Source organism: Eretmochelys imbricata, chromosome 13 (genome assembly GCF_965152235.1).
Source record: "Eretmochelys imbricata isolate rEreImb1 chromosome 13, rEreImb1.hap1, whole genome shotgun sequence".
Classification (NCBI taxonomy): domain Eukaryota; kingdom Metazoa; phylum Chordata; order Testudines; family Cheloniidae; genus Eretmochelys; species Eretmochelys imbricata.
Genome location: NC_135584.1, coordinates 15919960 through 15947577, shown reverse-complemented (window position 1 = coordinate 15947577; position 27618 = coordinate 15919960). Strand labels below are relative to the sequence as shown.

At 38.4% G+C, this 27618-nt stretch overlaps 2 protein-coding genes across 6 annotated transcripts in view; one reads left to right on the top strand and one right to left on the bottom strand.

Moving 5' to 3' along the window:
- BCAS4 (breast carcinoma amplified sequence 4) overlaps positions 1 to 27490 on the top strand; it is an 87150-nt gene extending 59660 nt beyond the window's left edge. Inside the window, exons 5-6 of the mRNA XM_077831708.1 lie at positions 407 to 484; positions 27134 to 27490. Coding sequence (XP_077687834.1) covers positions 407 to 484; positions 27134 to 27256 — 201 coding nt within the window. The 3' untranslated portion in view covers positions 27257 to 27490. The remainder of the gene's footprint in view (positions 1 to 406; positions 485 to 27133) is intronic.
- Positions 8180 to 27618, bottom strand: part of ADNP (activity dependent neuroprotector homeobox) — a 43584-nt gene continuing 24145 nt past the window's right edge. For all 5 annotated transcript variants that reach the window (XM_077831703.1, XM_077831702.1, XM_077831707.1 and 2 more), the window contains 3 exons: positions 16498 to 16610; positions 14898 to 14990; positions 8180 to 12390 (listed from right to left, as the gene is read on the bottom strand). In XM_077831703.1, coding sequence (XP_077687829.1) covers positions 9250 to 12390; positions 14898 to 14990; positions 16498 to 16610 — 3347 coding nt within the window. In that variant the 3' untranslated portion in view covers positions 8180 to 9249. The remainder of the gene's footprint in view (positions 12391 to 14897; positions 14991 to 16497; positions 16611 to 27618) is intronic.

Sequence of the window (27618 nt, the reverse complement as noted above, 5' to 3'; positions counted from 1 at the left end):
TCCAAGCCCTAGCCCAGAAGCCTATACTGCAATTTTATATCACTGTGAGCCTGCGTCAGCTGACCTGTGCTCTGAGACTCAGTGCTGAGTTGTTTATCACCACCTAGACATACCCAAGATGTACAACTTCACTGGGAGCTGCACCAGCTCAGGCCATGCCTTCTCATTTTTCCCTGATCAAGGGGGACAGACACTCCTGGAAACCACTTAAGTTCTAGTCTTTCCCCAGCCATTGTGTGTTGGAGGGGGAATGTTCTCCCCTTGTTTGGTACATAATATATACTCTGAGGTATGTGAGAGATAATGTTGACAAATTGCAGCATCCCACATATGCCCAGGTAAACATATTACCAATTAAATTCTTTTCAGTGGTAAAGTTAATTTTTCTCCCATTTTCTCATTTCAGAAGCACACTCCCTCAGCACAGCATACATATGACCTGCCTAAACTCTACAGAACTGAAGATTATTTTCCTACAAACTACGTAGGTACAAAGTATCAAAGCCACTAGTAGCTGACTTCATCTTATAAGCAGCTTTTTGGGGAGATGTTGCTTGAAATGTTTTCATGGTTCATGCTTTGTCCTGACGAATAAAATCGAGAATTCTGCTAAGAGCTAAATGTATAGCAGTGATGGGGTAAGAGTAGCCTACGGATTTATTATATATACAGTTAGCTCCCTTATTTTAAGGGGAGCCTAAACGGTATGCATGGGGAAGAAATGTAAATATAGTTCAGAATAGATTTGTTCATAATGGTTTTAAGCATGGAGGTGTTTATGCTATTGCTGAAAAAAATATATAAAAACTCATTGTTTGCAGTGACATTTTAGAAACCAATTTGTTTACATATTTGAACATAAGGTTGCAGATTGCGGTGTGGATAGCATATTAAAACTATTTCATGTTATGTGATTTTCCTTCCACGTTTGATATAATTGTTAATTATAGATATTAACCACAGTTTTTAGGTGATATTTCGTATCAATAGCCTCCCACTGTTTTGAATTTACAAGATAAATCTCAAACCTCTAAAATCAATGTGGTACAATTTTGGAAATTCAGTAAGTTACACATGGCTGAGACTTTCATTGAAAATAGGATCAGCTTCAAAAGCTGTTGTGTAATGTAACTTGAATGGTGTAAATAAATTTCTGCAAAGCTACTATGGACCCTTTGATGTGAAGTTTTATCATGAAGCTTCTACTAAGCTAGGGCCAAAGGTTTGCCATCTTCTCACAAAGTTTTGTTTTTCTTCCCACCCAACATAAGTCTATTGAAACAAAATATAAGCATTTGGCTAGGAAGAGGATTTGTGACTAGTGTATGCTAGAAGAGGTCAAATTTAGGCTAGCCAGGTATATAGAAAGTCTCACAGTTGCAGAAAGAGGGGAGGACAAGGAATGTATCAAATCAGATGTCACTTCTGATTATTTGCAAGTTACTTATCTGTAAGGTGCAGTACATGTGAAGAAATAATGCAATACAGGCATCTAGGTATAGCAACTTTATCAGATCTGGTATATGAACACAACTATTAGTGAAATACTAAAGATGGAAGGTACAATTGTATGTAAATATGGACTTATATTCTAAGTGAAGCTACATGCATCTGACCATCAATGCCTCTGCTTTTGGGTGGCAGTAGGTGTTTAAGTCACCTCACTACTCCATATTGGTTAGTGGGAACTAGTGATGAGATGTTACAGTACTGCAGCACATATCCAAAAGGAATGTGTGTCATGCAATCAAAGCCTGTTGTAGAGGACGTATCAAGTTCTTACACTGGTACTACCAAGAAGCAGAGTACCATATTTGTAATAGGGCTGTCAAGCAATTAAAAAAAATCACAATTAATCAGGCTGTTACATAATAGAATACCATTTATTTAAATATCTTTGGATGTTCTCTACATTTTGATATATATTCATTTCAGTTATAACAATACAAAGTGTACAGTGCTTACTTTATATTTCTTTCTTACAAATATTTGTACTGTAAAAAACTAGATAGTATTTTTCAATTCACCTAATACAAGTGTAATCTCTATCATGAAAGTTGAACTTACAAATGTAGAATTATGTACAGAAAATAAAACAATGTAAAACTTTAGAGCCTACAAGTCCACTCAGTGCTACTTCTTGTTCAGCCCATTGCTCAGATAAACAAGTTTGTTTACATTTACAGGAGATAATGGTGCCTTGCTGCTTCTTTACAATGTCACCTGAAAGTGAGAATTTGCTGATGGTTCTGCTCAATAACAGACCGAAGCATGTTCATTTTCATCATGAATCAGATGCCACCAGCAGAAGGTTGATTTTCTTTTTTGGGGGTTCAGGTTCTGTAGTTTCTGCATTGGAATGTTTAACAAATTTAATTAACACATTTTTTTACCGAGTTTCATCAGCATAGAAGCATGTCCTCTGGAATGGTGGCCAAAGCATGAAGAAGCATACAAATGTTTAGGAGATCTGGCACATAATACCTTGCAGTGCCAGCTATAGAAGTGCCATGCAAATGCCTGTTCTCACTTTCAGGTGACACTGTAAATAAGAAGCGGGCAACATTATCTCCTGCAAATGTAAACAAACTTGTTTGTTAGCGACTGGCTGAACAAGAAGTAGGATTGAGTGGACTTGGAGGCACTAAAGTTTTACATTGTTTTGTTTTTGAGTGCAGTATGTAACAGAAAAAGATTGCACTACAGTACTTGTATGAGGTGAACTGAAAAATACCCTTTTTTAACATTTTTACAGTGCAAGTATTTGTAATCAAAATAATAAGATAAAGTGAACACTGTACACTTTGGTATTCTGTGTTGTAACTGAAATTTATATTTGAACATGCAGAAAAACATTTAATAAATTTGAATTGATATTCTATTGCCTAACAGTGCGATTAATCAAGAGCCCTAAGTAACAAGACTGCTTTTGACAGGCTTTTATCCAAACATCAATGTTCAATACACCCAAAAGCCTGTTTCTCTACTGTCACTTTTTTAAAATTGAGGTATCAGCTTTGACTAAGTTTGGTCTAATAGTTCTTTGAAACATTAGCATTATAAAATGCCTGTTGTAGCCTTTGACATACCTAAATGTTGAAACACTGGTCTAGTTAGGGTATGAAAAAATTCACATTACCGTAAACGTATTGCCTATTAAATCTGATAACAAGGAGTAATTTTTTTAGATGCTTGCTACAAGAAGATAGATATTCAGATACCTATGCTCTGTTTCAAAGATGAGTTAAAGGGTCAAACAATTTAATTCACAATTAGAGTATTACAGTTACACACTAATTGTATGAGCTAAGTCCCAACATCCACAATATACAAAATTATGTTCCAAATGCCCATCATAGCTGTATTTACTGCTGTAATAGCAAAAGCCTGACTTGAAATAAGATACCGGATCGCTAGAGTTTAGCCTATTTTATAGGCCATCATAGGTAACATCTTTTGTAGAGAGAAGACAGTAGAAGTTCAAGTTTTCACATAGTTTTTCATTTTAGCGCACACTTGTTAGTAGGATTATGTTGGCAGGTCATAAAGACCTCTTTCAGGAAATGTCCTGTCACCCACCGTAAGGGCCTGTGATTTGTGGATTAAGCCAAATTGCACAAAGGCCCTCTTAGTGGGCAATAAGTGTCCCACACACAGGGAGTTAGTAGAGAATAGTTATTGTACTTTAAGTTCACACGCTAGTTTATTCTGCACTAAAAGACAAGCCCAAAGTAATTATTTCTCACCTACCCACCCCTGTAGTGACTGCATCCTTATGTAGTGCCTCCTGTCAAGTAACAGCTTAATATTAAGGCTGCTCTAGTCCTATTTTTATCAGGCCAAATCCTTGTCTCCTACTCTCCAATCAAGGGCAAGCTTTCCACTAATATAATGGGACTAAGATTTGGTCCTTCTACTTTAAAGGGAAACATTCAATTTACCAAACATCATTTAGTAGTTTCAAGTACTGCATGTGCCTTAAGTTTGCCACTCTCTTTAAAAAGAAAATAATCACTCTCCTGCTGTTTTTTTGTTTAAAAAAAAAAAAAAACAACCTGCCCAGCTGCTGTATGCAAGACCTGTATGAACTGGGAAAACAGTCACCGTTCATCCTGTCCAGTTAGCACTTTAGTCTGTTTAAGCTATCAAGTGTACACTAAATAAATGAGATATTTCTCTCTAATCTGTTAGAAGATTTGGATGTTACAAATAAATAGTAGGTAAAATATTTAAAATAACTTTCCAATGACCTCTGGTATATGCTGCCCTTTGAACAAGAGTAGGGATCTAGAATACTTCCATGCCCAAAGTTCAACCTTCTGCAGTTGCAAGTGAGTTTTGCTTTAGCCATGCTACCCTACTATATACACCATCAGCAAGTCAGTACAGTTTCCAGCATGAACAAGCAAATACTGGGGTGAATGGGTGGGTGTTATGGTACATCACATTGCTAGGAAGCTATTATGCATACTTATAGCAATTCCTCTCAAAGTTAATTTAGCACAAATGAAATCTTAAATCTCCAAATATGCACCTATAACCTCACTGGTCTATGATTAAGTGAAAAGCCAAGAATCACAATGAATGTGAGCATTAAATCTTGTCTAAGCTTTCAGTGGTATTAATAGCCTGTTAAAGAAGTTAAACTTCAGTTCATACATTTCTGAAACAGCATATTAAAAAAAGTGTTCAGTTTGCACTTGTGAAACTAGAGAGGTACTTAAAAAGTTTAATGCACAACATTCAAAGGAAAAAAATGTATGAAGACTGGCAAATGTGCCATTAATGGAAGACACTTAAGTGTTGCCCAGTAGCCCACACTTCTCTGCTGGAAAAGAATGGTTCAGTTCCGGTCAACAAACTTTCATCCAAACCCCACTCCAGGGAGAGGGAGTTAAAAAAACTAACTTTTATAGCCCCCTTCAATACATTTTTAATGTGGGCTCAATGTAGATCAGTGCCCCATGTAGAGATCTTCAAAAGAGAGATATTACACACATACATGAACACAAATACAAGTGGAATATTAAGGGGCCATACAAATTGCTAGTGGCCCCAAAATCACTGGTTTCTATTTCATTACTAATTATTCAACCACAAATAGGACAAGTACTGGTCAAAAGTAAACTTAGGAGTTGTACCTGCTCTTACTAGATTCCAAGTTATGCAGCCTTGTATCAGACATCTTCTGTTTGCACTCATTAACATACTACATCAGCGCAGACATTTCTTAAAATTGCATCTAAACAGTGAGTTGTTTTAGGGGAAAAATAAACGTAACCTGTTTAAGAATCAAAACCAGAAATCGTTAGGTTGACCCTTTGGAGAAGTGTCTTAGTGATCTTTCCAAACCCCACTGGTGGGGATAAAGCTTGGGCAGATTCATGGACAGATTGAGGTGGTACTAAGATAAGTCACGGAGTTGTCTCTTCCCCTTTCCTTCCTGGGATCCCAGTCGGCAGAGTTCACTTTCAAGTGTCAGCCTCCCAACATGGCTGCTCTGCAAGCAAAGCTGTAATGTTAGTAAGTAACATTCTGCCACACTGTGACAGCATTTTTTATTTTTTTTAAATATAATTTGCTAGCTCCAGTAGAATTAACTTACGTCCATTTTGAACATTGCTCTCTAATATTAATTTTATTGGTCCATTCCCCCTGCCTGTAGATTTCTCAAAGATGAGTAAAACCTTGTAAAGAACTGAAATCAGCTTCAACTGTCTCCTAATGTCTTAAGAGTTGCCTTTAGGTTTCCCCCTCCTCTCTGACCGGTCAAACAAATACAATTTTTTACAGAGCATTGGAATGACAATCATTAAGAGGTAAGTATCATAATGTCCCGCTCTCTGCTAAAGCTAACAAATCATTACTATACCTTTTGATAAGTCAAGTCATACAGTTTTGAATAAAGTGGTTTTATCTAATCACTACAAACAGTTAGCTATACTACAGAATTTCAAATGGAGCCATTCTAAATATTTCATATTTATAGTCACCCTTGGATGGCTAGAAATGGCAACTCAGATGAGGAGGCTGCCTCCGATCTTCAAGCCTGCTACCTATAAATTCTTATTTAAATGGACATCAGCTTAGACTCACACATTAAAGATGAATCAGTTAAAGCGACTGCATCACTCAGGGCTGGTGTACACTACCGCATGGCGTCAATCTAAGACACGCAACTTCAGCTACATGAATAGCATAGCTGAAGTTGACATACTTAGATCTACTTACAGTGCTAAGTGAACAGCTGACGCTCTCCCGTCAGCTCTGCTTGCACTCCTCGTTCTGGTGGAGTACCCAAGTTGACAGGAGAGCACTCAGCGGTCGATTTATCACATCTATACGAGACGCGATAAATTGACCCCTGCTGGATCGATCGCTGCCCGCTGATCTGGCGGGCAGTGTAGAAAGCCCTAAGTGTGGTGAATACGTTCAGAAGATACGTATCGTAGAACCTGTCTGAAACCAACTGAAGAGAATATGAAACTCAAAAGAGGTACTGTCAACCTGTTTAAAAATAAACAAAATATCCAGTCTACTAATCATCTTTAAAAATATCTATCCTGCCTGTTTGTTCCTGCTGGAGCCAATGGGAACAAACTTAACAGCAACCTCTTGTGCATAGTGGTACCTTGGAAGGGAAAGAGAAAATGAGAAAACCTGCACCACCCATTATCCAATCAAAAGTTTTTGCTTTGAAACAGTCATCACTTCCACTTCTATTGATCGACCAGTCATCCATGTGAAAGCTCACTCTGTGAAGCTAAGAGGATGTCTACATAGCAATAAAAATACAGCTGACTCAGGGTTGTGGTGCTTGGGCTGTAGGGTTCCAAAACTGCAGTGCAGACACCTGGGCACCAGGTCCCAGAGCCAAACTTCAGCCCAACCATCTACACTGTAATGGTATACTTCTGCAAGCCTGGGTCAGCTGACCCTATGTTAGCCACAGGTGTTTTATTGTAGTGTAGACATCCCCTAAGAAGTCAGTGTGACCAAAAATTGGGGAAGGGGTATAATACATTTTAAATACATAGACCATATTAATAAATTTCAGCGTAGGCTTGCATGGCTCACTTATTTGTTACACCAGTCCTTTTCTAGACCTACCTGTTTATTATGTAGATATACTCAAATTTCTGCCCAAGATGCTTTCAAACGTCAGATCCATTTCATAATGGGGATTTAAAAATATTTCCTTTAGTTACACTACTGTGAAAAGTTTCCACACAGAAAAACTGTAGATAGGTTAAGCTATTAGTAAAACAGTGATGACTTTTGTTTCCTAGGCACATCATATCATATCCTAACTAACTTTCATCTGCTATCTATCACTGGTTGTAAAGTCTGCCAATATATCCTGATCATACCCTTTCTGGGTTAACATATAAAACCCTGAAAAGGTACAAGAAATTCAAAACCACAATATTTTAGGATGTATACTTTCAGCAAATCAAGCTTTCATTTGCTCTGATATGCAAACGTCTTGCTCTAAGCACATCTGGATTTTTCAAGGAAAGATTACATGAATGCATTCTGAGGACAAGAGGCAAATCTTTGTTACAGTATGTTCTTGCCATACTACTGGAAGACTGGTTTGACCCCCAACAATCAAAATGACTAACATTAACTACTAAACTGTGCCATTTGTATATGGGATTTATTCGGTTTCTGAAAAACTAAACAATTGCATTTTTCCAAGGGAGTATTCCATATGACAGAAAAATCTGTGTTTTAAGTAGTCAGTACCTTCCCCACTACCCACACTTCCAAATATATAAAAAGCTTGAAAGATTCTAGGTAGAAAAGATTCTTCCAGTATGCTTGAACTTTAACTTAATTGATTACTAACAAGAAATGAAAAAACATGACTATGGTGGTGCCTTTAGATCCTGAAGCTTATGGAACTAGTGAAGCAATGCGAGTCTATTTATATGCTCCTGTTCCTAGTAATAAGTAAAGGAGGAAGGTGAAAGCTATTAACTTACTGGTTAAGTTGATCTTAAATAGAAAATGTTTTAAAGTTTCCCATAAGCAATCAGTAGATCTGAAACAACAGCACCACACAAACTTGCCATAGCAAATCCCCAGAGCTTCTTTCTACAGGGGTCAATGTAATGAAGTACAATTTAACAAACAGCGATATGGCACTAGTAATAAAGCAAATGTTTACATTAAGCACAATACAGCAATTTATTTAGATGCTTAAATGAAGAATACAAAGGGAAATAAAGATCACAAAATTATACATACTACAACAGTGTGTCATATATTAGATGGTATAAATGAATACAACACCTTGTTGGTGTTAACTAAAGATAAAACTAAATATCCAAAATGCAGCATTTTTATTTCTGTATGCTGCTTCAACACAATACACTTTTATACAGATCTAAAAGGTGTCAAAATTAGTAGCTGCAAACTTGTTTCTTGCATGTGATTTTTTCTTTTTTAGCTTAAAAGATTTCAGAAAATGGCTCTGAAATACATTTGTCATCAGTTGTAATGTCAAGGATATTCAGAACAAGAAAATTCTATAATACAATAGAGTCCAGATATAATTTTTTATGTTGCTGGCCTCAGTTTTGAGATTGTACAAGGTTATGTGCAAAAACTAAGTTTGTCAAAATTCATACTATAGCAGTTTCAAGCTTTTGCTAGGTAAACTAGATACAGCATTTATTACACAGCAGGGCAACACTAAAAAAGAGAAACAAATCTATGATGGGTACACAAGAACAATTTCATAAGCTTCACTTGAATAGGTCTAAAAGACTGTACAAATATACATTTCAACTATTCAGAATGATACATGAAAAAAAATCAATTTCCCCATAGTCTACTATACACATTGAACTGGTAGCTCATGTTGGCCCTATACTACCATGTGAAAAAGGGTAATGTTTAAAAAGACATACAACTGAACATATCGAAGAGTGAAATAAATGTTGAAAATGCAGATAAAGAAAACCTCTGCTTTTCTTTGTGTGCATTCTGGAGCCACCAGCTTATCTGTTTTCACATTAAGTTACTGTGCTCATCACAGTAGGTATTCTCAAGCAAATTTAGCCAACAGCATACTTAGGAATAACCACTGGAATAATAGTGGCCACATCAACCACTAGCCAGATGACCTAGCACTCAAAAGGCAGTACCAGTTAGAATTAAGCTCAGCAGTCATATTGAAATGAAAGTATTTAGACAGTTGTAGATTGAAGCATATTTACTCATGCTTCTGAATTGAGCAGCTTATGCTTGCTGGCTACTCAACTCTACACCAGTTAAGCTGCTATGCATTGGTTCTGCTACACCATCAGTCACATTGTCAAACTGATCTCCATCTTCGCTGTCAATTGTGCTATTCTGCCATTCCATCTGCTGATTTGACAAACTCTCCTCAATTTCTGATGCATTTTTCCATTGTGACTGGTCCTTAGACCAAAACTCTTCTACTTTTCCATAGGAACTAGTCTTCCATTTTGATTGCTCCTCATCACTTTCAGATGCAACCCCTTTTATTTCTGCAGCTGGTTTACTACTACCAGCATCTTCACTCTGGGATGATTCATCTGTCCAAACTTCTGGTTTCACCTCTGATGTATTGTCTTCAAAGTCAGAAACTTGCTGAGAGCCAGGTCCACTTTCAGACTGCGAAGCTCCATCTTTCCATTCAGCAGCATCATCTTGATCTTCTTGATCACCTTCACTATCTGAGGCATCACCTACCAGTTTAATTGGTTCCTTGGCAGAGTGAATCTCTTCATATTTTGAGCCTTCCTCCTGTTTTTGGTCTGATTTCTCTGGAGACTGTAAGGGATTTTCATCAGCTGTCCCCTTGGATATGCTGTCTTCAGGATTCTCTATTATGCTATCAATAGAGGTTTTACGACCAACATCTGAAATTGGTTGACCAAATGGACTATTGCTTTCATTAGATTCCTCTTCTATATTTTCGTAACTGTCTGAAGAACTTTCCTCATCTTTTTCTAGGTTTATTTTTTTATCAACAGTTTTACTAGCATTGACTCTGGAATTCTTTTCATCATGATTTTCAAACAGCCATTCAGCATCAAAATCCATTTCGTGTTTAACTTTGTTTAATTCTTTCATGTTAAAACCAAGTAGCACACCAGGCTTGTACTTTTCACAATCTCTAACACATTTCTTTCTTTTGTTGCTAAAATGTGAAGCAATATCTGATTTCCATAGCCATAAACTGGCAGCCAACTTTTCAATTTCTCTCCTACTGGGATACGGTTGCTTATTGAAATATTTTGTAAGAAATGTTTTTCTGGCTTCATAAGAATCATCTTCATGACCTTTAGGGTCTAAAGCTAAAACTACAGGTTCTTCAGGCTTCTCTTCAAAGGCAGATGGTGAGTCATCATCATCCATTTTTCTTTTCTTCATCAGAGAGAATTCCATGTGTTCATAAGTACGTTTCACAGGTGCTACAGCTGGAGACTGATTTAGTCGAGATGGCGCATTAGCTTTGTCTTGGCCATTTTGGGTCTTCCCAACCCCTCTGCAATGAACAAGGTGTAGCGTTATAGTTGAGGCAGTCATATTACTGGTATACACACCAAGACAATGAATGCATTTATACGTTAGCTTTTTCTCAACTGGATGAACTGTTTGAATAACTTGATGCCTCTCCCTTAAGTGATGTGCGAGTGCATCAGATATAGGTCCTTTTAGGATTGAAAAGCAGAGAGGGCAGAGTGTTTTACCCACATCTTTTTTGTAGGGGACTGCTGCTTGAGGAGAACTTTTCACAGGTATATCTGCCTTCTCCTGGATTTTCGGCTGTGGTTTTGGAGGAACAGGAGGAGTATTCTGAGCATGATAAGCTACAGATTCAGCAGGGGCATCTCTCAGATTGTAGGTGGTTACAAGTAGATGTATATTAGTGTGACTACCCTGCTGCAATGTCAAATCAAAGGTTAAAGTGGAATCAGTTTTAGGTCCCATTTCTTCATCAACATGAACCATTCGCATATGAGCAGCCATCTTTTCAACATCATTGAAAGTTGAACGGCAGTATGGACAAGACAGTCCATGGATTAACATATGATTAAGCAACGTATCAGTGGGTAAATAGCGATTACAGTATAAACATTTGCTAGTGAAATTGTGTATTTTCATTATATAGTTAGCTACTGCAGGCACCTTTTCAGCCTTGTGCTCCTTTTCAAAGTGAACACTGTACACGTTTTCAGGAAACAGCTCATTACAGATTGTACAAATTTTCCATTTTTGTGTCGATGAAGTATTGACAGCAGAAGGACCTGTAGCAGCCACAGGAGGCTTTGAGCCAGACTGACCTAATACTCTTGATGCTGCCTGAGACTGAGATAATGACGTTTGTTTCAACTGGGCTGATGAAAGAGAAGATGAATTGGCAGACTGAAGAGAGTACCTTGCTGGAGTCTGAGATCTCTGCTCCCCTCCAAGGGTATAAGGCCTTCCATTTCCACTAGGTGAAAACTGTTTCATTGTTTGAGACTGTTGTGGAATAGAAACTGGTGCATTACCACTTAAGTTTAGCCTTCCCCCCGGCTGTCCAACGTAACTTGGTGGTACTGATTTGACTCCATAATTGTTCTGTTGTAGGTGAACATTTGACATCATATTCACTCCTGCGGAATTTAATGTAGGCTTTGGTATAGTAAGTCGATTCATCATCTGCTGTGATGGAAGAGATCGGACATTCCCAGGAGAAAGGGGACCCATCCTTTGAGGCAGTCCCATAGGCTTTTTATCCTGTGGTTTTGGAGCTATTAGCATCAAAGGTTTGGATCTTGGAACCACTACATTAGTGTGCCCTATCATTGCTGTAACCTGATATCCTATACGTTCATGGTCTTCAATAACATGCTGTACTAAAGCTTCATATGACTTCGGCATAAAAAGGCATCGTTTGCAGTGAATACTACCCTCCTCTCGGGTACTGGAACTTAAGGGAACTGCACCGTTGAGTGACTTTTCACCTGCCTTTGCTACGTAAGGTGCAGCAACATGCTGAAAATGTTCCCTGTAAATGTGCTTTCTAACTATTTCATATAGAGGATCTCGGTAAGTGCACTTCTTACAATAATAAACAGCTTGTTCTACACTGTCAGCCTGCTTAGGTTTAAGGCTATCATGTTTGTTTTTATCTTTAAAAGTGCTGATGCCTCCACTCGGTGTATTGGCATTTGGAGCATGAAATATTTTAATGTGCGTTTCCAAAGTCTTTTTGTCTGCATTGAAAGTACAGTAGGGACAATTAAGAAGAATCCTATTTTCAAAATCTTCACTATGAACATTCCGGAAGTGACTTTTATAGGCTGAAAAGAACTTCGACGAAAATGGACATGCACTGCAGCAAAAGGGTTTTGTCCGATAGTCCTTAAAACAAAGAACAAATCAAAAAATAGATATCAAAAAACACATTTTTTTTAACAAGACATTTTGCACTAGCAACATGGACAATGTGGAATTTCAGCTCATCTCAGAGACCGTTACAATGGGTCAGACCAGCTTCAAATCTGCCATTAATTTGGCATTCACATTTTTTGGCCTATAAATCAGGTAATTAGAAGTTTAATTACCAGACTGCACATGTAAAATGAAAAGTGCCAATTTAGAGGTCACTTTGAAATCATAGCCCAATGTGTCGTGTTTATGGTTAATTCATAAAGATATCACTCTTTCTTAGTAAGGGAATGGAAACAATGCTGCCTGTCAGGTTGCATGGAACAGAGACTTTACCAACATCTTTTGCCAGAAGATGTGAGCTTGGCTGTTAAAAACTGTAATGTACTATTAGTTGGCAAGCTCACAGAATGAGGCTTTCAGGCCAAAAAAGGTCACTTCAGATCAAAGTATTTCACAAAATGATATTTTTAGATATTTCAATGTGCTTTAATCCAGTCATTAGCAACAATTAACAATTTTCTTTTAATACTGTCCTTAAAAGCTTTCTAAATTGGTGCAGTATTTTGAAATAGGTATTTTTAACTGCCACTTCTAGTGTCATAGCCACACAAGCCTAGTGCCTCTTTTTGTATTATAGTATCTTACTCACTTTTGAGAATGGAACAGAACTGAGCAGTTTAGCTCATCAGTCCTGTTGCTTCCACACAGATTAAAGCAACATTAATCAGGGCACAATTGAAACAATGTAACATAGGCGGTGGGGGATGAACATGCAAACTATGATGCAGAAGTTATTTTGCAAATTTGGAATGAAGCAGAAGGAATACTCTTCATGAAACATAAATCAGATCCCAAAAGGCATTATTTAACTGTAATGTTTAATTTAGATAATATAATCATCCTATCAGCGATACTTGAGAAGTAGAGCTACAAGCAACCAACTTTTTCTACTGACCAAAGCTAAATTGTAAATTTTTCAAAACTCACCATGGATCGGGGGGGAAAAAAAAAAAAGAAAAAAAACAAGGCTTTTGAAAAATTCTACTCTTCTATATAATACCACCTAGCTCTTTCATAGTGCTTTTCATAGACCCCTTGCTCCCTCTAAATTGTAGCAGCTTTGAAAGGATTTCTGATGCAGTGTCAACTGTTACACTTCAAACTGAAATTAAACTGTATGTGATTCGTGTCTATCTTTGAAGTCAGCCTGGCATTTCAAAATAATTTAACATTAAATATAAAACATGACCAATTGAAATAACCATGAACAACATTCATAGCTATACAAGTGAAGCTATGCAAGTGAAGCTTCAAGGTGCAAGTGCATCCCCTGAAGTTAAGGAATGAATTATTCTCCCCCTCTGTACAAGTGAGTAGTGAGCTATGTGTATTTCTGGCCACCTTCTGAAGCCTCACATATTGGCCATTGCTGGAAACAGGCCACAGAATTAAGAGTTGTCTGCTTTGATGTGACAAATCTTTTTGTTGAATTTATTAGAAGCAGGAAGAACATACTGATGCACATCAGGCGCATAGCAATAAAGGAAGTCTGGTTTTACAAATACCAGACCAGTGATCCATCAAATATAAGCATCCTGTTTCCAGAGGTGAGCAATACCTGATACTTATACCACCTGATTTCATAAGTGAAATGTTCACCTGTCATTGTTTCACTGCTTATTTTATTAAATATTATACTAAAAGTAGAGGCTATCATAGAACCAAAGTGAAGGGCTTCTGTTAAATTTGTTTAGTCAGTGGAATAAGACAGAAGTCACTATCACAGTTACATTTCTTTTCCTCCATTTCTCCTAGCTCAGTTCAAACCTCCTTAGCTTTACAGTCAATTCAGAAACATCTAGAAAAGAATAAATAAGATATCCAACAACACTGCCACTCCATTCTGCTGTATTTAACTGTGTGCCTAAACTGAACAGGCTCTGACACAGATGGGTTATCACCAAGTCCTCAGAGATGTAGCAGACAGCTGAAAGCTATGACTGGATAAAGCAGCAGTTGGATTTATTCTACTTAATATTTTTCTGAATTCATCATGAAAACAGATGGCGGAACTGAATTAGGGAGAGGTGAAGCAAATCTTGTAGAAACAGTCTGTACAAATAGTTATACTTTTAACTAGAGGGATGGTGAGTTTGTGCTGAGCTGGAAAACAAGGATGGCAACTTTTTTTTCTTCTTCTTCTTCTTAAACTAAAGAATAGAACAGGTGCTTAAAATTTCTCAACAGTGAAGTTCCTCATTCAAATAACTGGCCCTCAGCATGTTTAACCCAATCAAGACTAGGATTATTACTTGTACAACAAAAGCACCCTTCTAATAATCCTTTAAGTAGATTATAAAAGCCACCATTCAAACTGGTAAAATACAACAAAAGAAATTGGTATAATTGTGCAAAACACCATTTGAAAGTTACTGCCTTCAGGATCTGAGGTGAGATTCTGTGGAACCATTACTAACCTGATTTTTTGTAAGCGAGGGATCCCACAATCCTACATCTTCCCATGTAGTGTTTTTCAAATAAAAGTCATTAGGTTCAAACTGCTTAAAATCCTGGAAAAGGGTGGATGGGAAGACAGAGAAACATCAAAAACAAAAACCAATTGCTCCCCATTAATTACTCATGAAGACACCCACACAGCCCTGTGTCCACCAAGAACTACCCACAAGTAGTACAAGAGATCATTAACCAAGGGAAAATTTCCCCTCATGAAAATTGTAAAAATGCATCTTGTACATTTATTTCAACTAAAGTTTCCCTTGACCAAAAAAGGTGGGTTCCCAAAGAATTAGCAGTTCCAAATAAGCAATTCTGAAAAGTACAGGCTCAAAGACGCTAAATAACCGAGGGCCAAGATTTTCAAAAATAAAATCCTGAAGTCAGTCCAAGTCCGACTTTCAAGATTTTCAAAAGTGTTCAGCACCTGACAGCTCCCACTGAGATCAATGTTGAGTATTTTTTAAAATCAGATGTGTGTTTAAAGATGGACAACCGCTTCTATTTTTAAAAATTTTGGCATAGGGACTTAGGTGAAGTTCTTAAAAGCACCTTAAGTCCCAAGTTTTGAAAGCACCTAAGGTACTCTTAATCCCAAAGTGTGACTGAAAGCCAATGGGACTCAGGCCTAAATCACTTTTGAAATTTGGATTCAAACTCCTTTGGAAATTTTACCCTGAAGCCCATTATTCAACCCATACTTATTCAAAGTAACTGACCCCAAACAAAAAGGGATGAACACTCATTTTATCTGGAACAACAACATGAAGAAGAGGAGCTAGTTTAAAACTAGAACAAAACGCAGAAGGCTACTACCTATAGGGTGCTGAAGAGCCATAGAGCAGATGAGTGGAAAGGTGATCATACAGGGTATTCATTTCAGGAAAAAGGTTTTTGATAAGCAATATCTTAAAGTTTGTCAGTAAGATGAATAGCAGAATATGTCTTAAATATCAACTTAAGCCATTATAGAAGGCAGTCCTTAACATGGTAACCCATTGTTCTGCACTGAAATACCTGTAAAAATCTCAGTTCATCTCTTGGCCCCTAGGACAGCAGGCTCTAAGGCCTTGTCTAGACTAGGATTTAAAGGTGTCATTTTACTACAACAGCTAGCACCTGCTAACACATTTTAAAAGTCTAGCACAGACAAAGCCCACTGCCTTCAACACATGCCAAACCAGACAGTTAAAGCCTAAGCACGTTAGCTAACACTACACCTTTACATCCCAGTTTAGATGAGGCTTAAAAGTGTGCGACTTGCTTCAGCAGCAACTCCTAGTAACCATTTAAGAATGACTCTTCTAGATGGCAGTAATTCTGTAACAGAACCCCACATAACTCATTCTCATCTGGAGGTCACAACCCCTGAGGTAAAGTGAAGGGGTAAAACTGAAGGTCCTTAAAGGTCTATCAGAAACGTATAGGGACCCCGAAAAAAATCTGATGTGGTGGTAGCTAATACAATGTTTTTATGAAATCTCTATAATAAATATTTCAGCAGAAAATTGAATCCAAGTGCCTCAATTCAAACCAGAAAGCTAAGTCAGATGTCATACTTACTTCTATATGTTCTTTACAGTATTCCAAACCAATATCACTAAGTATTTTTTTCACAGTTTTCCGGGCTTTTCTTAAACTGCCAAGGTTGTTGACAGGAAGTTGGAACATAGTTTCTATTGAAAAAGAAAGTAATAAGGGGAAAAGAAGTTTAAGTCAAAATATGTTTGGTCTCATGAAGAGCTGCATTTTTAATTCTCAGTAATATATTCTTACTTCACCCACATCACGGAACATAAAGAGCTGTCACCATTTCTTAAGAAAAACTAGTACATTTTCTCTCCGGTTTGTTCTTAAAATGAGGTGGGCTGTGAAAACTAGATGTTGTCAAACTTTAAAGGGAACACTCAACAGAAGAGTTGATGCAATGACTGCTGAAAAGAAAAAAGTCGAACCAAGCAGCACCTGGGGACAACTTTAAAAAATATTTCCATTTAGTGTAAAATTTACCTACTGTGTCAAAGCTCTTACAAATTCAGTCCACTCTTTTGTGCATATGGATACTAGCTCATCTGGAAGTTGAGAAATCAGGGCTCCAAAGAATTTTGTTTTTTTGAGAGACTTCTTCTAAATCAACCTATAGCAGGTTTCTTAGCTATATATCCAACAGCAGGAAAGTGAACTGGTTACATGTTCAATGACATTTCGCTCAAGATTTTGGGTAGCCCACGCTGCGCTCTTAGATACACTTAACATTTTTAAAATAACCCTATCACATCACCACCACATTGTGATACGGAGTCAGGGAAAGAACCTCTGTTCTCACAGAGAAGTTTCTGGTGCAGAATATTGAGCACATTGGGTTCAGTGCTACTCCATTTTCCATATATCTGGATTTGATTTGATTTGATTTGAGTGGTTGACAAGCAATTAAAGATATCAGTAAAGACTGTAGTCAGCAGACTTCTTTACCATTAAAATGTGCACTGAAGACTTTACTTAGAGTCCATTTCAGGGTTCTATGTTTCTCTTTCAACAATTGCTGAGATCACCAACCACCTAGAGTAATGTAGTTTGAGGCAATCAAACACTGAGGGGGAGACAGAGCACCCTACACTGAGGATGTCACAGGTAAATAAGGGAGAAACTATTTGTAAATTAATTCTAACTCCATTGTCTGTTACTGACTGGGAAAGTTTATGAACTGATTTTCAGATCAACTGTAAAGGAAAGGCTAAATTTGGTACTTTTGAAGCTACAGAGATTCCTGAATTCCCTAACAACCAGAATTAAGAGCTCATCCAACCCACAAGGCAACAGTTAGATCCACAGCCTCAGCAGGTTTGTGGATACTGGAATCCTCAGTTTATGTGTTGTTGCTATCACTGTAACAGCAAAGGACTGCACAACCATTAAGTCATATCCTGAAGTACAACAATGGGGCATTTGCACTGGAGGATGGTAGTGGTACAAGTGGTAGAAATCTGAAAAATGTCTCTTTTCTTCAGACATTATAGATACCTTTTCTGGGTACTAGAGATTAAAGGAAGTGCATCCCCACCCTTTTCTTTTTTTCAAGAAAAGAGAATTTCATTTTTTTGAAGAACTAAGGAATTATCAGAGGCGAAGAGCTTGTTTCAGTGAACTGTAACAGTAATGTTTGTTGTGACTGGAATACTTTAGAGGGCTAGCAGGTTTCACTGTTGGTAGCTATTATCTAGATATGCTGTGTGATTAAGTGGAAAACAATTCAATAAAATATTATTTTGTTTGAATGATACACATTTCTGCTCTTGTAAACTAATAACCCCATCATAGGGCCAAAATCGATCCCAGCTCCACTAAAAAAAAGTAGTGTCATTTTTAACCATGTCACTTGGCTTTTGATACATCTGTAGATACAGTTTTAACTCTTGCTCATCTTTACTTAAGTGTCATCTCTGGAATTTGAGATGATTAATAAGTTTTTGTCATGCATATTTTTAGTAAAAAATTCACGGAAGTCCGTGACCTGTCCCTAACATTTACTAAAAATACCAGTGACAAAATGGGTAGCCTGGGCAGCTGGGGATGTGCGGGAAGGAGGGCTGGGAGCTCCAGGGTCCCCCTCAGCTGGCAGTTTCAAACTGCATGGGTTCCCACTGCTGCCCACAGGGGACCAGTGGGGATTCCCCCTGTTGCCAGGTCCTCCCTGCTGCCCCCGGGGTGGTGGTGGGGGCACGGCAAGGGAGCAGCATCGGGAAGCTGCGGGGCTCCCCACTGCCACCCACAGAGGCCGGGCAGCTGCCTGCCTCCACAGGTGGCAGGGACCCTGCAGCTCCCCACCAGTGCTGGCTGAGGTCATGGAGATCTTTCGAAGTTATGAATTCCGTGATGAAATCGCAGCCTTATTAATAAGACATCTACAAAAATACTATTTAAAAAATAGGTTCTCTTTTAATTCTATCATAAGATCAGTACCAATTTCTATTAAGTTATAACAAGACTGACAATGACATTTTCGTGAACTACAAATGTGTGTGGACTGTGATTACAGAACTATAGTTAGGTATCTGACAAACCCTCTTCCCCCCAAACCCTCACCACACACGCCTTCCAAAGTTTGCTTCTTTTGACTATCTACATACTGGCCTTTTCAGAAAAATGTCCTGGTATTTACACTGGTGCACCAGCTGTTAAATCAAAGTCCAGACAGCCTCTAGCATCTTGCCTACACTAGGGCTCCCACTGTTAACAACACTGCTGGTGGAGCTGAATTTGGCATTAGCAACGGTGTGAAGTTTTTCAGAAAATAAACCTAGAATAGACAAGGTTTCCAAATATATAAGTGCTAGTGCAGGTCATTGAAATCAATTTCACAAGCTGCAAACATTACTGGCAGCAAGTGCTGCTAGCCAATAACTGCCTCATTCTTAATTAATTCAAAAATGGCTCCCAAAAAAAAGCTGTGGATTGTCACAATATGGAAGTTTCCTATTAATACAATTTACAGATTATGTGGGAACCAGACCCAATTTGCAGAAAACTCTATGGTAAAATTTCAAAAGTGTCTAAACCATGGGAAGTGGAAACATTTTCATTCAAAAACTAATATAAATAACCCACTATATTAAAAGGTAAAAAAGCAAGGACATTTAGTGTAAAGATAGGTTTCAGAGTAGCAGCTGTGTTAGTCTGTATCTGCAAAAAGAAAAAAAGGACTTGTGGCACCTTAGAGACTAACAAATTTATTTGAGCATAAGCTTTCGTGAGCTACAGCTCACTTCATCGGATGCATTCAGTGGAAAATACAGTGGGGAGATTTATATACACAGAACATGAAACAATGGGTGTTACCATACACACTGTAAGGAGAGTGATCAGGTAAGGTGAGTTATTACCAGCAGGAGAGCGGGGGGGGGGGGGGGGGGAACATTTGTAGTGATAATCAAGGTGGGCCATTTCCAGCAGTTGACAAGAACGTCTGAAGAACCTATCCCTGCAACAAAGCCCGTTGCAAACTGTGTCCACATATCTATTCAGGGGACACCATCATAGGGCCTAATCACATCAGCCACACTATCAGAGACTCGTTCACCTGCACATCTACCAATGTGATATATGCCTTCATGTGCTAGCAATGCCCCTCTGCCATGTACATTGGCCAAACTGGACAGTCTCTACATAAAAGAATAAATGGTCGCAAATCAGACATCAAGAATTATAACATTCAAAAACCAGTTGGAGAACACTTTAATCTCTTTGGTCACTCGATTACAGACCTAAAAGTGGCAATTCTTCAACAAAAAAAACTTCAAAAATAGACTTCAACGAGAGAATGCTGAATTGGAATTAATTTGCAAACTGGATACAATTAACTTAGGCTTGAATAAAGACTGGGAGTGGATGGGTCATTACACAAAGTAAAACTATTTCCCCATGTTTATTCCTCCCCCCCCCGGTCAACTGCTGGAAATGGCCCACCTTGATATTCCCCTCCCCCCCCCGCTCTCCTGCTGGTAATAGCTCACCTTACCTGATCACTCTCCTTACAGTGTGTATGGTAACACCCATTGTTTCATGTTCTCTGTGTATATAAATCTCCCCACTGTATTTTCCACTGAATGCATCCGATGAAGTGAGCTGTAGCTCACAAAAGCTTATGCTCAAATAAATTTGTTAGTCTCTAAGGTGCCACAAGTCCTCCTTTTCTTTTAGTGTAAAGATGTTTGCCTGTCTATAAATATTTCTACTGTGTTTAAAGTGTTTCAGGGATGACAGAGTTACCTCACTTGTAAAGAGTATTAGCAACAATGGAATGACAAGGACAGAATGAAAACATAATACTAATGGTCTATTTTCAAACCACAAACAAGGAAATTCAAAGACATTTCAATAGACTTTTGTATTTAATTTCCTCTAAGTAACACGTTTAAAGAAAACCCTAGTAATAATACTACCACAAACATCATGACTTGTTTGACACAGATACTGTGTAAATTCAAGTGGATCAACTGAATGCTATACAAGTTAAGATTACTGATGTAGCTTTAGAAGATTTAAATTTGAATGAAACTGAAGTACTAAAACAATTTCACTAAAGTACTTATGTATGCACAGCTACTTTTCAGAAGGTACATTTATTTTTAAAAAACAACACTAAAACTTCACCCTTACATAGCACTTTAATTTTAAGATCTCAAAACACTTTACAAACATTTAGTGACAGCATCCTGAAGTATATCTATTTTACAACTGAGGAAAATAGAGACCAAGAGGTTAAGTGACATATCGATGGTTTCAACAATTTAGTTACCAAGTTGGGAATGGAAGACGGGTGCCCTAACCAACCTATAACAACTAGGCAATATTGCCTCCCATTAAAATCAAAACCTTTCCCATTATAATTTCCCAGTTAGATTATCCTAGTCCATTTCTCATAGAACAAGATGCAGACCAAAATAACTGCATTGCTACTGACATCTTTGATTAGAAGCCAAGGACTGAGTGGACCATGTTTCCTAGTCCTTCACTACAGTGCTGTGACACTCCTGGGGAGGAGGGGCAGAGGAGAGTGAGAGCCCGGAGAGAATCCTGAATTATTGCCTGTACTGTACCTGTTCTGAACAGGGGATTTCAGTTGCCCACTGTTGTGAATCCAGCATCTTTCACGAGCAATGAATTTACTTGTAATTTAAAGTAACAAATCTTTTTCAGTGAAGTGTATCTGTTACTAAGAGGGAGTCTGACCATTCAAAAATTAATTGCTCAAATAATTGAAGTCAGCCTTAGTGAATCCTATTCACCCTTTTGCAATTTTTTTTTAATTATGGTAAAGGTGAGGAAAATAATTTTGTGCCTCAGCTGGTAAATTTTCATTACTATTTTACAAGACTGATTCAAACTAACTAGTTATTGTACAGAAGTCTGCATTCAAACCCTTGATTTATTACTTGTTAAAGTAAATTCCAAGTTGGTCCACAAGGCCCTTTCCTCTTTCAGATCCCTCCTTAAGACCCACTTCTACAAAGACGCACACAAGAAAGGTAACCATAACATTCAGCTATTTTTAAAAATACAAGAGTATCTTGAACCATTATGCTGTGCATTAGGCTTTTCTGAATAGCCACATAATATTTTGATAGTCTCCCATCTCTGCCACCCCCCCACCCACCTCCCAACGTACAGGTTGCCCTCTTTTTGTAGCATCGTGTCCCAGTTTTTAAAACTCTTCTGGTCAGAGACTATGTCCTCTTATTTGTATTGTGAAATGCTTAGCACATTTTTGGGTGCTGTAAGATTATGCAACTTAGGCCAAGATATAAACCCATAAAAAGAATGGTAAGTAATGTTTCATAGTGGAAATAGGTATTTGCCCTCTAGGTAGAGCTCTGTGAATGAAACATAGTAATAGTATATATATTTGAGAACTCATGCAATATATTTAATATTAAAAAGAGCATTACATGTAATTACTTCCACAGATGAAACAGAAGTAAAGTCATAACTAAAAGTCCTAGGCGTTTAAGATACGTAATGTGACAATAACTATATTTTTTATATCATTGAAGCAAAATTCCTAATATGGCTCAGCTTTGAACCAGATATATTAAAAAATAAATATTTTCCAAGAGCTATTCAAATTGCAGACTTTTAATTTATACCAATAGGGCCAAGAAATGAAGTGACACTCATTTAAGAACTGTAAAGTGTGAGAATTAGCAAAGTTCTACTGTAATTGTTTTCAAAGACGACTAAGGCTGATAGCTTATTTTTTCCACTTGGAAAAATTGCCGTTACGCAAGAATTTCAACTAGATCAGTGGTTTTCAATCTTTTTTCATTTGCGGACCCCTTTGGAAATCTTAGACCATCTGTGGACTCCCAGAGGTCCACAGACTACAGGTTGAAAACCAATTAAGTAGTTGGTTGACTAAAGCCAATGGTTAGTAGGGTCATGTCTCATTTCTAATTTCCCAATTACCTTCATTTCCCCCCTTATTTTTAGTCTTTGATTGAGTGAATTAAGTGACCCTAACATTCCTAAAAAGAAATGAAAACTCTGATTTGCAATGCATTCTCTTGGTAGAGTTGCTAGGAAACACCTATAGGCAAAGCCTTTTTACATAACCTGGCTCGTAATGGACCTTAGATTTGTGATTCTAAAGAAATACCATTAGCTGGAATGCAAGGAGGCATTTCATTTATTTTTCAAAAATTAAATATGGCTAGAGAGATCACCACTAACATTTCTGAGGAGGTCAAATTGGATGGGACAGAGAAGAGAAGCTGTACCTTCAGAACAGGAATGCACTAAAAAAATGGGTTCTACAAAGTCCGAAGTTCCTTTTCCTCCCACACTCTGCCAAAGAAGTCAGAAAACATGATTTGCAATACTAATATTCTGCAATAAAAAAAAATGAAGACCAGACTTACAATGCTATTTCATACAACAGTGAGAACTGGTTACTGTTCTTATAATGCATGTATATTTGCAAAGCAAAGTTATCCTTTGCTTAAACTGAAGAAATTGTTCTCTCTCTGTACCCCGAGTTCTCATTAACTGCACTTGTATTAAGGCAAAAAATGATGAAAGAGCAGTCTCCGAATTTGATCAAGAAATTACACATGGCTCCAACAGCTTTTTCCCATAAAAAGAATCAAAAGAAATAAAGCAATATCGTTCTTGACAGAGTCACTAGATATGGTGCACATATCTACTTTACAGCAACTTCTTCATACAGTTAGATGTCTGCACAGTCTGCATCATACACACCAAAGACTAAACGAAGTAACATATAGTAGGACATGGGTAGAATTTGACTGACCAAAACTGACAATGAATTTTGAATCCAGACAGATGAAATCTTAGTAGTAACTTTACACCGTGATTCTAACAAAATCAATGAGTATCTGAGTTACATCTGTAAGGACAGCAGACACTTGAGGGTATTAAATTTTCTGCAAATTTTGTTATATTCTCTAGAATCTAAGATTTCATTTAAAGAGCATCTAGTCCTGACTGCAAAGAATTTTTTTTTCACACCGTAAAACAACTGCTGTAGAGTCTGCTGTCAGGCAGCGAGACAAACGTCAACAAGGAGTAAGTTTTATTTGTTAATAGGGCATTTATTTTGAAGCTTAATTACAATCATTTGAATGCCAAGCATTGTTAACTGCTTCATTTCTAAGGAGATCAGCTATACTAAATTAGTCTGCGAATGCCAATTAACAGAAAGTATATCCTGCTCCCAGAGCATGAAGTAAAGAAAACTTGTACTAGTTATGGGTGGGAGGAACAATTAAGAGATCTTCATACCACTTGAACCCTCTTTCTGTCAAGGTTACTAGTGAAATCTAGTGGATATAAAAAAACCTGTTCTCTCAGAATTCTACCACCCATCTCCAAGAATACAGAAATCTCATCAGGTCTCTCAGATCTGAACTGACTTCCTTTTACAAGGAAGACCAAATGTGCCCAAAACAGAGAAGTCCACTTCTAGTACCTGAAAAACCAAAATCTGTTAATAGTCATATTTGCCAGGAAAACGTTCCCCTCTTGGAAAAGGATGTAGAAACTCTTCTGCCAGAAAGCCTGCTTTGCTCAGCGAATTGCCTTAGAAAGCTGAATCCACCTGATCCTTAAAAAAAAAAAATCCTCCTTAAAAATGGAAAGCCACTGCAGATTGAAAAATCTCCTGGCTCTGGTCTAAATGAAAGGACACGAAGGCCTGGTCTACACTACAAAGTTTTGATAGCAAAAGGCAGCTTTTGTCGACAAAACAATGAAGGTGTACACAGTACAATGCTCCTCCCGCTGACAAAACTGCCCTGCTTTGCCAACAAAATACAACCACCTTGACGAGAGGTATAGAGCTTTTTGCGGCAAAGTTAGATCGACAAAGCATCAATGTAGACACATTTGTTTCATCGTAGTAACCGGCTTTCAGGAGGTATCCCACAATGCCCACTGTGACCTCCCTGCTGTTTTGAACTCCACTGCCCTGCATCAAGCTATATGGGCATGCACCCCTCCCCTTTCAAAGCCCCAGGAATTTCTGAAACTGCTCAGCATGGAGAACTCACACAGCTACTGCCCAGCTGAGCATGCCAATTCCCAGCAGCAAACACACTCCTGCCTGGACTACAGGGGAGGGGGTGGATCTCCTTGGTCAGTGGGAGGAGGAGACTGTGGGAGAACTTGGAGGGAATCACGGAATCAAAACATTAATGCAGAATCCTGCTCTCCCCGGCACTAGGCAGCGACAGGCAGGCAGGGCAGGCTGCTGCTTGGGGGTGGGGGGGAAGAGACTTCTGTTCAGAGCCAAGGAGGAAGGCAGACTGTCCACCTCCCCCTGCTGCTGTACCGGTCTACCCTGAGCTGGGTGAGAAGGGGGCACCAGTTGTCTGTGCACCATCTTCTGCCACACGATTGGTTGCTTCCAGTTGGTGTTTGAACTTAAAGAGACAGTGTGCCAACACACTCACTGTCCCCCGTCCCCCACACAGTGTCTCTCACATACACATACCTCCAACCCCAACACACACACAGACACTCTCCCAACACACCCTTCCCCCCACTTACTCCCACTTCAATTGAAAAGCCGCTGCCAATCTAGTACCCATGGAATGATGGGATTGAGAAACCATCACATGATGCTGTACCTGCCCCCATGAGGCATTGCAAACCCTTCCCAAAACACCCTGCAGCCAGGTGCACAGTGGGATAGCTACCCACAGTACACTGCTCTCTGGGTCGATGCAAGAGCTGCTGTTGTGGATGCGCTCCACCAACACAAGGAGCATAGTGTGGACATGCAACAGCGATTAAATTACAGTGGTGGCTGTATGTTGGCGTAACTTGTGAGCACTGAATCACCAACATTAGCTGAGAGCCACAAGGAACCTCATACTGTTAAGGCCCGTGATGGCAGAGAAAATGTACTCAAGCAGCTTCAGTGACTACATCACTACATTACTCCGCGCTCTTCTTGCACAGCTTTGAGATGAGAAGGCATAAATGGTGAGGGTTCAGAATGAATCTTACCAAATAGCTGTTTAAGCATGAAATTATTCCAGGACCTGGATACTCCTTGCCCAACCTAAAGCTCCTGGAAAGGAAAGGTCTTGGAAATTGTCTGCACCTGGCATGTGGGTGGTAGAAACTGTCCTCTACTGCCCTTGTAGATCCTAGATCTAATGACTCTTACCAGGAAGCTCTACTATAGGCCGCATTGACTGGTAATGGTGAAGCAGCCTGGTACTTTGATCTGCCAACAGAAGTCAGCACTGCATCTTGACATTCTGGGCTGTTATCCCAGTAAGAGCAGAAGATACCCATAATGAAGGCTCATATTGTGCCACAGCAGCTGTTGCACTTGGGCAACACCCCCCCTTGTCCCCGCTTACCATTTTAGAAGTTAGAAGAACTGGAGGAAAAAAGAACATTAAAAAACTGCACTGAAAAGCCAAAAATGAGAGAGATTGCCTTTGCTGTTTTCCTCGTCAGCAAAGGCGGAGCAGGACTGAGAAGACAAATAAGGAGGAGTGCTGATGGGATAGAAGTAGTGTAGACTTTACTCATTCATTGGATTGCCAATCCCTACTGGTTAAGAAGGAAAACTATTTATCTGATTAATAAATAAATAAATAATAAAATATGCTTGTATAGAGAACTCCCCATCTGTAGAACTCAAAGTGATTTACAAAGATAAGTAACATTACTCCTCCCATTTTTAAGATGGGGAAATTAAGTAGAGAGAGGTGAAGTGATTTACCCAAGGTCACAGAACAGCTGAGAACAGAACCTCTAGTCCACATTTGATAGACCACACTGCTTCTTCATTTTACCCTGTTTTAGTGGCAAGCAGGATACAGAATAGATTCTGCCAGTCTCCTGCATATTTTCACACTGATCCTAGTTATTCATGCACAATAATTTACAATGTGGTAAATAAATATTTAATTCAGTGACTATCCTCTTTGTATTGAAATACCATGTACCCCTTATGCACACACACAAAATGTGTGGGGTGCAGGAGAGCCGGTAAAAATCTGCTGAAACAATTCTACTGAAAGATTCCCTAAACATTTCTATCATCCCTAGTCATCAGCCACAACAGTTAGATCTGCCCATAGGCCAACCTATTGAAGTTTATATTCATGATTTAACTTGCAATTTGTGCCAGCTCCTCCATTTCTTTTTTCTCTGCCTGTTCTAGATTTCTGTCCCACCGACAAGCACATTGAGAAATCCAATGAATTTGAATCCAATGAAGCTGATGAATTCCAGTTCCCCTAAGTTTTCCTTGAAGGAACCAAGTTACACTAAAATCCACATTTAAAGGCTGTGCAGAACACTCCAGACTGAAAAAAAAAAATGGATGCTTAAACAGAAGTATGATTTTACTTTCCTTCTGGTAGTACCTTTATATCTCTTTGTAAAACCTGTATTACCCCCAAAAAGATCCTGAGAACCCTATCTCTACAAAATCCTGAATATTAATGAAACTAAGTGGTTTGGTGACAAACACATATTGATCCGGATTGTGTTTCATAAACACGTAGGGTTGCCAACTTTGACAAGCTATTCCGGGGGATTATTTTTTTCCAACATGACATAATGTCATTTTCTTAAAATGTCCTATTAAAATGTCCCAAATTGCTTTCAACAGTCATCGGGAGATCGATGCTGATTCTGGGAGAC